The sequence below is a fragment of the Theobroma cacao genome, chromosome 9, assembly GCF_000208745.1.
Source record: "Theobroma cacao cultivar B97-61/B2 chromosome 9, Criollo_cocoa_genome_V2, whole genome shotgun sequence".
Classification (NCBI taxonomy): domain Eukaryota; kingdom Viridiplantae; phylum Streptophyta; class Magnoliopsida; order Malvales; family Malvaceae; genus Theobroma; species Theobroma cacao.
This window is the reverse complement of record NC_030858.1, coordinates 2958566-2971123: the sequence shown is the minus strand read 5'-3', so window position 1 is coordinate 2971123 and position 12558 is coordinate 2958566. Positions and strand designations below refer to the sequence as shown.

Here is a 12558-nt window from a genome sequence, read left to right as displayed (position 1 = left end):
TGTTGGCCCAGGCAATCCATCCTTATCCAGAATGAAGACCAAAGATGATGGAGTTGCTTTCATTTCTCAGGACACCATTCTCTTTGATTGGATTGCAAGCCAATCTGCTGCTTGATTAGCAGTTCTTGAAACCAAACTAAGCTTGGAAAATCTGATTTGCTGTCTTAGTTTTCCAATATCCCACGCTATTGGCAGCAACTTTCATTTGTTTCTCTACTGCTTTTCTTTTGCAATTCCGTTATAAGCACCTTTGGGTGTCATATGGATCACTAGCTGAAAACCCTTTTCTTTTGCCAAAAGGACTCCCTGTCTCAAAGCCTCTGCCTCCACGAAAATACCTGACTCTGCGCAGATGTTTCTGCCAATGCCATCAATTGTACAACCCGTATTATCTCGAGCTACAACTCCAATTCCAGCCTCCTTACTCTCTTGACTGAAGGCTCCATCACAATTTGTTTTGATCCATCGTACAGGAGGGGCTTTCCACCTCTCTTCATTCAACATTGCCTGCCTACTCTCATTTGTTGAACTGTTAGGAGCAACTGCCATGGTGTTTAAAAATTCTGTAATTACAGCCTCTGCTCTTGTAATGATGCTGATACGGTTAGGGGAGGAAAGCTCAAGCGCAACTTCACATATAGTCGTCCAAATTGTCCAACTGATAAACCAAAAGTCTGGTCATGATGGTTCCTTTCAGTCTTATGTCCTTGATATTACCCCCAAAGTGACAACAGCCAAGATTCAAACCTGTTTCCCACGGGTGTGTTTATTCTCAGAGCCAAAGGAGTCCCAAGCGATACTTGCTTAGCCCACCCACAACGCAAAATAACATGTTCAATTGATTCCTGGTCAATACCACAAATTTGACAGCTTGGAGAACTCACCACCTTCCTTTTCCAAAGATTTTCTCTAGTAGCAACTACATTGTTGCACACTCCCCAGAGGAAGTTAAGTGCCTTTAGATTCCAAATTTTCTTGTCAATTACATAGGAAGATGATGCTGCCTTAGAATTATCATCTCTGACAGAACGTTTAATGTGCTTTATCCGGATTTAACAGAATATTGCCCATTTTCTGTAATAGGCCACACAACCTTCCCCTTCGCCCCATGCTGGCAAATAGGAACTTCCAGTATAACCCTTTTCTGGTGCTCTGTGGAAAAAATCTTGAACCTCCTTAATATCCAAGAGGCAACTTCTCTGTTCAAACAATCGATCCTTTCATAGGTTAAATTCTGTGTCCCAGCAATAACAGCCACAAACGTGCAGAAAGAGAAATTCAAGTCAAAGATCAAAGTTTGAAATCACTCCAAAAAGCAATTATAGTCTCATCCACAAAAGAATATTATCAGTAAGGCAAGCGACTTGAGGGCTTCTGAATTGCTGCCATATGGTCTCCAAACTCTGGGCCGGGGCAGGAAAATATCAAAGTTCTTTCCGGGGGCAGAACAGATTTGACCTCATAATTAGTCCAAGCATTTTCCCTAATACAATGGATTAATTGCCGCAATTAAGTCTGCTAACCCACTTCAGCAGTCTCTTCAGGGTTGAAAGACTATATCTTAAATAGTGCATAATTCCATGTTTTCCATTGTATCAAAAGTCAAAACTGCCTGTTGCTCAAAAGTGAAGACTAGAATCCATCACTGGTAGAAGTTCTTTCTCGACTTTAAATTCAGAGAGGCAGGGAAAGATGAAACATGGGCAATTGTCATAATCTCCATAACTTTTCTTTTGTCAAAAACTTCGTTTTAGTTCTCTTTTTGTCATATAATTATGCAAGAAAATCTTTATTTCCACTTTGAAGAACAGTAAATGAGCATCCATCAATGCTACGACACTCTAAAGAGACTAAGCCAAGAACTCAATAAAATTTCGCTGCATCGCCTACCCCTGGTGTGTCCATTAAAGATAAAGCTGCTCTCTCGTTTTATGCGACAATATCAGAGGATTCTAAAACCAATAAAAGGTGCCTTTACGGATATCTCTCATTTGCACTACCTTTCTATACTACGGTAGATTTGCAGCTTTGATAGGGAAGGGATGTGTTGACTCTGATATCCAATATTTGGACCCAAAAAATCGAAACAAAAGAGAAACTATGGGGAAGAAAGTCCGCCTCTCTTCTTTTGCTCTGGTTCCAAGATCTGTTGCTAAACCCATAGAAAAAAATGGACGGTATTGACACTTGCACCACTTGATATTTCTAATAACAACCGGAATCATCAATATAATTATAGACCTGTGGTGAGCATGTGACTTCATCGCATCATTAACAAAGTATTGGAAGAGAACAAGAGGCACAGAAAATCCAGGAAACTTTCCCTATATGCTACATTTATCAAATGGACATGAACTGATTACATGTATATAGACATAAAAATGCAAATTAGATTTCCTACTGGGCTGTACAGCTTGCCAACTAAGTGCAGAAAAACTTAATACATACATACAGAAATAATGAAATGCCCTACACTGTTAACTCTACAAATGAAGGCATATTCTTAGTAAATGCTCCACTTAGAGTAGTCAAAAACTGCAACCTACAACAAATTTGACACCTTACTTTGGAAAGATGACATTAGGGTTTCTAGAATGTGGGCCCAAATCTGTCAATTCTTTCCAACCAGTTTCTGCTTCATGAACATTAGAGGTTAGACTCCACAGCACATTCCTAGCCTGCATCTTTCTCATCACCGGTGGGTAGAATTTTACAATGGCCTTTGACTTTGAAAATGTGTTCATATTGGACTTAGCCGTGCCGCTAGAAAGCAACCAGCGGGTCCCAGACTGTTGCTGTGCTTTAGTACCCCAAAGGTACTGCTCATCAGGCTCAGTAATTAACCCAGCAAGATGGACCTCGGTGATTTTGAAAAATGGAGTACCTTCTTTTTTTTCCTCCCCATCCTCTTCAGGATTCTCTTCCTGATCTCCTTCAGACTCTGTGCTACAGATTCCTTGCTCTAGAGGGACAGAAGCCCTCTCTACTTGAATTAAAGCCATCATTGACGTGCCAACTGGTTCATAGTTTCGAAGGGGATCTCTAAGCAACACCATGAGAGCTAGCGTAAAGTTGTTCCCCAACAACCCATGCTTTCTACAAGATGCTTTACCCAAGTTAACATGTTTTGTCAATATTCCACTAACCAAATCAATGCACTTGGCTTTATGAGCCACAAGCAACTGCATCGTGTGGTCACTTATTTGATCTTCATCACCAATAATTCCAGCATCCAGCCTTAACCACTCATCCAATGCTATCGAAAGACCCATTAATCTATTAACATCATCAACATCATCTCTGAAATCCAGAGACTGTGAACCTGCAGCTCCCTCCAAACTGAAAAACTTACCAAACTTTGAATCCTTTCCTGTAATAAAATACTTATTGCTAGAGGACAAAGGACTGACGGTTGATGGTGCATCCTCATCTGACATGCCACATTGAATTTTCAAACCCTCTATTGTAAGGGCTTCAATCCTATTCATGGCTGATGGAACAAGGTTTTCCAAAGATATACAACCTGGGCTCATCTCACCACCAACGAGGCCTGAGCTTAGATTATCATAGCTCCAGCAACATTGAAATCCTTCAACTTCCTTTCTCTGATAAAATGAATCCTGATCGCATAGTGATTCTTGCTGCAACTCAACCCGCCTGTCATAATGATTTTGAATTAATAAAACAGGCATATCAAGAAGCAAAAGAAGGATAAAAGAGAAAAACGGAAAAAAAAAAAGAAATTGAGAAACTGAAAACAAGATTACTTCATAATTTCATGCAATTGACTGACGTGACAGGATATGTGATTTTTGGTTGAATTGATGTATAGGATCTGTCATGAACCCTGTGTTTTTGTTGGAAAGGGTGTTTTGTATAGGGAATGGCTGGGATACTTTTGTTGTTGTGTGTTCTTCTTGCAAAGACTGGATTATTAGTTGATATGGGTCTAATAGCAACTTAAAACCATAACTTAAAATACGGTGCTGACCTTGTTTCTAACAGGGTTTTGTTGTGATTCCCTGTTGTTAAATGAAATGCCTACTTTTCAAAAAAAAAAATCATGCAATTGACAAGACTACATACCTCTCTCGCACAACAGCCCTAGGCGTGGCTCCCAGCACAACTTGTTGCAATGTTTTCCCAGTAATATCCTCCAAAGGCATTATTGTCTTTACCTGCAAGGACAAGTCCTCAATTCCAAGTGAAGCCAAGTTTTGTAATATCTCCATAATATCAGTACCCAATCTTGCAGGAAATACAGCTGCTCTAGATACTTGCATGACCAAGTGCCCAACATTTTTACAATTTCTAAAAAGTGACCGATTCATGGATCGCAGAACACCTCCATCCTTTGTTGGAATGAAATGTCCAAAGCCATCTCCCAGTGGAGGTAATTCACCTCGTTCTGGGGAAAGCGCAATTGGACTTCCAAATCCGTCAGTTTGTACATGTGGAGAACTTTGAAATGCCTTCTCATCTAAGCCCCACTCAAGCATCAAAGCTTCAGTCTCTAAGTTTTCAAGCATGTTGACCTTCCTTCTGTTTTTCAGTGACAGACTTTCCATCTTCTGCTCCTCACTGGGCAGAATAACTGGAGAGAAAGCAAAATCTTCATAGATATCCTCACAGCCAGGAGTGGTGGAACCAATTTCTGCCTCCTCTCCTCCTGCACCAAAATCTAGGATGAAGTCACCAGAGGCAAGGGCTTCATTTTCAAACTCTCTCAACAGACGCTCTCTAGGAGATTCAAGAGCACTATCAGAATTCGAGCTAAATGGATCATGTTCAATTTCCAGCATCTTTAAGAAATCAGTAGCCACAGTGTCAGCAATTTCATCCAAACTTAGCCATTTCTTTGTCACTTTGCTAGCCTTGTAATTTGATTTAACCTCCGTAAACTTTTCATGCTCAATAAACTCGTCCAAAGCAGATGGAGATTCTGATATTGATGATTCTGTAAGCAACATGTCTTGAAAAGCTGACTCCAGCTCTTGCACAGTCACTGGTTTGGACCATATATTTCTCTTTTCTTGTCTACAGTCATCTACCACTACCTCCTTGCAACTACTGGAGCTGTGGACCTTTAAAACATGTTCTGCCTCCTCATCAACATCCGAGTCACAATCTTTAAGGATCTCATCCACATTGATAGTTTCGATGGCAGAGCCATCAATAATCTGAATATCACTTTGTTCACATTTAGATGGATCTTTTTGACACATTTCTACACCCTGATCAATGACAAAAAAGTCAATGTTTTCATACTCATATATGCCTTTAGTGGACTCAGAATTAGGTTTCGGAGGCTCGACATGTTCGGACAATTTATCTAAGCCTGATGGGCTGTGGAAATTCCCTTCATTAAGTTTCTGATATAAAAAACTTATAGATTTGGAAAGTTCGACTCCCAAATTTGGCAACACTTCAGTACCAAACTTTATATCAACAGACAAGGGTGACAGATAAGACCTGTGGTTTACAGTACTTGGAACAGTACCAACATGGTGAAGCATCCCATTCCCATTACTTGCATGAAGACCTCCACCGTGTCCCATTGCACTTGACCCGGTCTCTGTTAGACTTATAAAATTCGATGCATTCATGTTGCCACTAGATTCAACTAAATTGTCCCTAGTTACCAAGAAACTGAAACTGACATTTAGTGTAGCACCTTTAGCCTTGCCAGAAAGTTTAAAGCTTGTTGTCCATTTACCTGAGCCTTTCTCCCCTTCTAAATCCTCCAAAGTAAGTGGTAACAGCCTTGTGAGATCAATCCAATGCTCCCCTATACTATTCCCTGGAGCACCAACAATGGAAGCATAGATAAGGAAAAGCTTCACCTCATACTTTGCTGCATTGTGAGGTCCACTTCTACCATGCACATAACATTTATGCATTAACGTCTCTTCAAATTCAGCAATTCCACCCACAACCCTCGCTGCATGAGTAGACAATACCTCATCCTTCCTCTTCCAATGCACACATAAGCTAAAGTCATTTAAATAGGCAGGCAAGCCTTCAATAGAATGCACATGGAAAAAGAAACAAATATCAAATCGATGACGCCTAATATTAGTTAATGCTTTCAAGGGTTTCTTCCAATTCCACAATGATGATGATTTCTTATCCTTCTGCATCACATCAGCACAGGGGTTTCTTGAGTCCTGCTTTGATTTTGATTCTGAAAGACAGGTTTTTCCAACAGATTTAGATCTAACATTTGATGTGGTAACCAAAGCTTTTGATGAGGGTTTTTGCAAGTAAAGGGCTCTACTTATTTCCTCAATGTCACGCAACAACTGACCATTATTAGAATCACTACCACAATTATTCTTATCAAGCTCCATTTTGGAGTTCATTTTCTCCATTCCACAAAAGACGGTTATAAACCGCAATAACAGAAATTCTAAACAAATTCAGTCTCCCCAGATATCTTCAACAACCCACTTGAAGCGTTAAGTCATGCACCAAAAAGGAAGAAAAAAATGAATTACAAGATAAATCATTGAAAACCCAGAAAGGAACTAATCAAAGCAAACTAAAATTTACTTACTTGAAATACGATTCTCTTTGCCTGTCAGATGAAACAGTAAACTAAAACCTTGATCGATTTCAGTGGCTTAGCTTTGAACTAAAAACAAAAGGAATAATAAACTCTCCTTTGAATGAAATGAAAAAATGATAACCAAGTCGTTGGCATATTTGGTATTTTCTTGGGATCGTCTAATGTTCATCCTGTTCTCCCTGTATTTTCCCGGAAAATTTTCCCGGGACAAAAGTGGAAAAAGATGTGTTTTTGTCTTTGTATGAACAGCTTGTACTTTGACTCGTTGGTGAAACTGAGGCAGCAAAAACAGTCTTCTATATCTAATTTTATAATAGAGTTCGGATACAGTGTCGTCGATCTCATCTTATTATCTAAAGAATGGGTTCTCTTGCCGTTGGATTGCTAAGTATGAACAATAGTGATCTTTGTTTGGGTATTTACAGGGCTGACCACTAGCGTGTCATCATCCACCGACAGGTTATTCTTTGTTTGTTTTAATCTACTACAACCAGGAAATTAAAGTTTTCAATCTATATCCTTCAACTTTTCCTTTAGATGTTTTGATTGATTTCACTCAGTTTTCTATCAATTGAGTTTCCTATTGTGGGTTTACTTGATTGGTGATATTTCAACTCAATTTACACATTGCATGTCAAATGCTTGTCATTTTGGATTTCTTGTGAGTTTTCTAACATCCATTTACTAATGAAAAGATCTGGATTTATGATTCTGATTCCCAGGCCATTTACCTACCAGAAAGGTTCAAGACAAAGCCCAAAAGCCCCATGTCCGTGACGCCAAATTTTAGGCAGCTTACCAGCAATAGACGGCAACTAGGGTTGTCCTTTGTATCTTACCCAACACCAACAGATAATTGAAGCACTTGTATTCTCAGCAGACGGAAAATTATGATGCAGGCGCCTTATGATGCAACGGTGCGGTTGATGTTGGCTTCTCTGGAGCGGAATTTGCTGCCTGATGCTGTTATAAGGAGGCTAACACGGTTGCTCTTGGCTAGCCGTCTCCGCTCTGGTTATAGACCCTCCATTGAACTCCAACTCTCTGACCTCCTCCAATTCGCTCACTGTACGTACATTTGTTAAATGCTATAGTAACTTTTTCTTTGATTTTTTTCTGTTTTTTGGCTTACCCTGATTTGATGTTGTTGTGTTCCATTGACCTGTTTGTTAATTTGACATTGCAGCTTTAAAGGAGATGCCTATAGCTATCAAGACAGATAAGCCTAAAACTCAACATTACGAACTGCCAACATCTTTCTTCAAGTTGGTTCTTGGGAAGAACTTCAAATACAGGTGCTTTGTTTCCTTTTACGTTCTTCAAGTTGGAAGAGTTCGATATTTGTGTTTTATAGTTATTGGCTTACATGGTTGTCATGTATGGAATGATGCAGTTGTTGTTACTTCTCTGATGGGTCGAGAACTTTGGAGGATGCTGAGGAAGCAATGTTAGAGCTGTACTGTGAGAGGTCGCAATTGAAAGATGGGCACACAGTTCTTGATGTGGGGTGTGGATGGGGTTCACTTTCTCTGCACATTGCCCGGAAATATCCCAATTGCAGGGTCACAGGAATCTGCAATTCCACCACACAGAAAGCTTTTATAGAGGAGCAATGCCGGTAAATATGCTACTTGCTATGTATAAATGATAGTATTAACATGTTAATTGCTTTGAGTTTTGAAACTATTTTTTGTTACCTTAACAGGGATCATCAGTTACAGAATGTGGAGATCATTGTTGCAGACATAAGCTCATTTGAAATGGAGGCATCATACGACAGGATATATTCCATTGAAATGTTTGAGGTTAATTGTTTTTGCTGTCAGTACGTGCTACTACACAGAGTTACTGTTGATAGTTGGAAATTAAACTAATTGTGGTTTCTTTTAACAGCATATGAAGAACTATCAGGATCTTCTCAAGACGCTATCCAAGTGGATGAAACAGGATAGTCTTCTTTTTGTTCATTATTTCTGCCATAAAGCATTTGCTTACCACTTTGAGGTATGCATATAAATTGATTCTGCTGCGTGACCTTTATTGACATTGCTAATACGGGTTTAGGCAATAAGTAGACATCAGACAATTTTATGAACTTATTTTAATTATAAGGCTCTTAGCTGATATGACAGTATTTTCTCAAACATTCTTATCTAGGACATAAATGAAGATGACTGGATAACTAGGTACTTCTTCACAGGAGGTACAATGCCTTCAGCTAATCTGCTTCTTTATTTCCAGGTAAGGTTTACACTCCACACGATGGAGTTTGCGGTTTTGTTGCATCTCATATATGCTATGAATTCTGAAAATTGAGATCAACAGCACTTGATTTTGACTATTCCTGACTAATAAAGGAAAAAAAAAAGTTTTCCCATGATGCCTAACCATGTAAAGGAATATGCATATTTGAGCATGGGCTAAATCACTTGTTGATGGCTTCTTGTTCATCATATGTATGCAGGATGATGTTTCTGTTGTCAATCATTGGCTTGTGAATGGGAAACATTATGCACAGACTAGGTGAGAGAAGTTATTCTGTAAAACCAAAATTCATCAGACACTAACAACAGCTATAGTGATTTGTTTAAGAACGAACTTTGAGGCTAGAAAAGTTCTTTCCCTGTTAAAAGTTTGAACATTCTCATAGAAAATTTGTTTTGCAGTGAAGAGTGGCTCAAGAGAATGGACCAAAACCTGGCTTCCATTAAGCCAATAATGGAGTCAACCTATGGCAAGGATCAGGCTGTCAAATGGACCGTCTATTGGAGAACATTCTTTATCGCTGTTGCAGAACTTTTTGGATACAATAATGGAGAAGAATGGATGGTTGCACTATTCCTATTCAAAAAGAAATGAAGCAGTCAATGCTCCTTTCCACCTGAAACCAACATTGGAGGATAAAAGTATGTTCATTTTGCAATAAAAGGCTGCTATATGCAATTATTACTTCTATAACAGGAACTCCAGAATTGTTGAATAACATATTCATACCTGATGAAATTGGTCTTCCAGGGCTCTTGTATTCCAAGAAAGCTGTAACAACCGCATCAGGAACCAAAATAGCCTATTTTTTCCAATGTTTTACTTGGTGCTGTTATCTTATATGTTAGTAATCCTTGCTAGTTTTTTATTTGTTAAGTTAATCCTTACTAGTTACTATTGTTTAATTTCAATTTTAACCAGTGCCCCTTTGTGGGAGTTCAGGGAGTATACATAATATAAGAGAATATCTAAGGCCTGGATATCAATATAAGCTCTTTCATTATTAAGAATAAGTCTTACCCTGACATGTTTTTGGACTGTGTTGGGTGACTAAAGGCAGGACTGTTGCAGATGTAACTATCTATTGAGCAAAGTGGAGAGTGCATAATTTAAATTCATGCAACGAAACAAAAATAGTTTGAGATTGAAACTTTGTGGAGTTTAGAAAGGGTCTTTTTTGTTAACAGAGGTACAAGACTTCTGTTGGATCTCCCCGCTGATCACACATCCCTGGATCTTTACTCCTATGGTGAAGTTTTACTGAAATGATATATAAGAATAGAAATAATAACGCTTATCATGAATTTCAGCAAAATAAACGTCTGCATCAAAATTCATATTGGTCAATTAAAATTATCAAATGAATTTCCTTGTCACAATCAATACCAATTGAGTTTTTCTGCATCAGAACCAACAAATTCAACTATCTTTTTTTTTGAAAGATAACAAATTCAACTATCTTAACAAGTACTTCGACACTGGGCTTGATTTTTTCACCTTCTCTATCAAGTTCTTATCTACCAAAATCCTCACTATAAAATGAAACAACTAAAATACTCCTCAGGGCAATTTAAGCAAAAACTAACTAGTTTCATGCGAGTAGCTGTATCATTAATATCTGCAACTGAGGATGGTTGTTACTTGCAACCAGCTTTAACAAATGGTATATGTTGATTGCCTGAAGAAACAACCAAAATTACCTTAGTCAATAAAAGGAAATAACCATTAACAGAGAGAAGAAAGCTTATCATGCAGTAAATAAAAACCTCTAGCAGATACAACATTTCATTACATCTCATAATTGATAATACGTCAGGTACTCACCACTCAGCTAGATGTTGTGATTTTCTTAAAGGTGATCCACATAAAAACTGCAGCATAAAAGGAATGCAAGATGGAAAATAGAAATCATAGTCCAAAACAAAGTTTCCTGACAATGCTTCTTCCTTCAGAAGTAGACATCACTTAAATCAACATCTCATGATATATGTGTTGAACATGAGATGATGACTGGAAGACTTTTCTGTCCTCTTTAACTGACACAATGCACAAATTTCGGAGGGGTGAAAGAAAATCAAGAGCTTGTCCAAACAATGTAGAATCAAAATCCAGCAAAATCAGAAAAATATGATGTAGCATGGGGTCATGCTCAACTTAGAAGATAGTAGAGAAGAAGCAATGGTGTTACTGCTACTTATATGTAGTCTGTCTGAGGTTGTGAGACTAAACAAGGACAAATTGGTTCAATGACCAGAGCACAATTTGTAAAGCTTCCCATGATATACACATAATAGGTAATACATCGTGCACTCAAACAAAATGTGTCAGTTTTAGGTGGCAGCCAATTGAAACCAGTAGCAGTTTCTGATTAAATTTCCTGTCTCAGATCACTATCAACAACCTGAATCAAGGTGCTATTAGGAGTGCTTTCCACAATTTGTCTGAGACAGGCATCACCAACAATGTTACATCTACTTTATCTAATGACTCTATTCGGATTATGTCTATGTTCCATTAAATAACTTATAATTCAGTTCCTCCCTGAGATCTTAACAAGTAACAACCACCTATCCATAATATTTCTCTAACCTCCTCTAGCATCAGCTGTATAAATCACAATGTTTCTTTGAACATAAGTTTATCAAATTTCAAATAATGCAATTAAAAGGAATCACAATAGACAAAATAATGAAAATGTTCAATTGAGTTAGCTTCAACTCTTTGCCACTATTTAGCAGTATTCTCCACTGGGTTTCCACTGTCCTCTTGAAAAACATATCCAACAGGACCTTCAGCTTCCAAGAAGCGACTTAGATGCTTGTCATCCAAATGTTCCTGTCCGACACAACAAAACCAAATAAACAAAACGAGGAAAGCAATTTATTCCAGAGGGGAAAAACCCCAAAAACAAAAAAAGTAAGATGGGATTTACAGAGAGACAAGCTCTATATTTTTGCCACTCAGAAATACATTCCTCTTTATCCCACTGACCCTTCACAAATTTCTCGGAGTACCACCTGCAGTTGAGAGAGGAAGCTACGGCTTAAGAAGGGTTTGAGGGAAATTGAGTAATAAGAGGAAACAGAAAAAGAAGAAGAAGAAGCGACCTGTTAAAGCAATTGTGGTAAGCAGCTCGGAGATGGGCACAAGGCGATGTTGCAGTGGAGCTGCTTTTCTTGTCTCTCTTGCTCAGTCCCATTTCGCATTAGCTGCTAAAGTTGCCAACGATTCACCCAAAGCTTATCTCCCTCCTTTCTCTTCTGGTCTTCCGCACCCCAGGCTTTCGCCGCAGTTGACGATGGCATCAATTTTCAATTACACCTTTTTTTTTAGACTATTAATGATACGTTTGGTTGACGGAATATACAAGAATAGAATAGAATAGTTATTACGTGAGAATAAAATGACGTGGGAATATAATAGAATAGTTATTATTTAATTTAATTATTATGACTTATTGTAATGTTTGATTGGTAACAATAATTTTGAAATAAGAAAGGAATAGAAAATAAAAAGATAAAAACATCATTTATTATTTATACGATATTTTATTTTTATTAGATTTTTTAAATATTAATAATTTAAAATTTAATTAAAATATTAATAATTAATTATTTAAATATTAACATTTATTTAATTTAAATATTATTATGATTAATTTTTATTTTATTTTATTTTTAAAATATTAATAATTGATAATTTATTTAAAATATTAATAATTGATA

The 12558-nt window shown here is 37.7% G+C and overlaps 3 protein-coding genes across 6 annotated transcripts; 1 reads left to right on the top strand and 2 right to left on the bottom strand.

The window, feature by feature from the left end:
* Positions 2301 to 6855, bottom strand: LOC18588108 (protein PLASTID MOVEMENT IMPAIRED 1-RELATED 2). 2 transcript variants are annotated; one of them, XM_007012304.2, is made up of 3 exons: positions 6557 to 6855; positions 4087 to 6449; positions 2301 to 3657 (listed from the first exon to the last, which is right to left on the bottom strand). In XM_007012304.2, exons 2-3 carry the CDS (start codon positions 6369 to 6371, stop codon positions 2562 to 2564), a joined length of 3381 nt encoding a protein of 1126 aa, XP_007012366.2. In that variant the 5' UTR covers positions 6372 to 6449; positions 6557 to 6855; the 3' UTR covers positions 2301 to 2561. The 2 variants fall into 2 exon arrangements, with proteins under 2 accessions (XP_007012366.2, XP_017982631.1); XM_018127142.1 differs by lacking the exon at positions 6557 to 6855 and having other exon boundaries at positions 4087 to 6538.
* Positions 6927 to 9800, top strand: LOC18588107 ((S)-coclaurine N-methyltransferase). 3 transcript variants are annotated; one of them, XM_018127146.1, is made up of 9 exons: positions 6927 to 7027; positions 7291 to 7636; positions 7755 to 7863; positions 7962 to 8186; positions 8274 to 8373; positions 8462 to 8572; positions 8726 to 8809; positions 9033 to 9091; positions 9235 to 9800. In XM_018127146.1, the coding sequence occupies exons 2-9, from the start codon at positions 7459 to 7461 to the stop codon at positions 9425 to 9427; spliced, it is 1059 nt and encodes a 352-aa protein (XP_017982635.1). In that variant the 5' UTR covers positions 6927 to 7027; positions 7291 to 7458; the 3' UTR covers positions 9428 to 9800. The 3 variants fall into 3 exon arrangements, with proteins under 3 accessions (XP_017982635.1, XP_017982634.1, XP_017982633.1); XM_018127145.1 differs by having other exon boundaries at positions 7016 to 7170; XM_018127144.1 differs by lacking the exon at positions 6927 to 7027 and having other exon boundaries at positions 7202 to 7636.
* Positions 10155 to 12169, bottom strand: LOC18588105 (uncharacterized protein At4g33100). Its single transcript, XM_007012300.2, has 3 exons — positions 11941 to 12169; positions 11766 to 11850; positions 10155 to 11668 (listed from the first exon to the last, which is right to left on the bottom strand). The coding sequence occupies exons 1-3, from the start codon at positions 12030 to 12032 to the stop codon at positions 11561 to 11563; spliced, it is 285 nt and encodes a 94-aa protein (XP_007012362.2). The 5' UTR covers positions 12033 to 12169; the 3' UTR covers positions 10155 to 11560.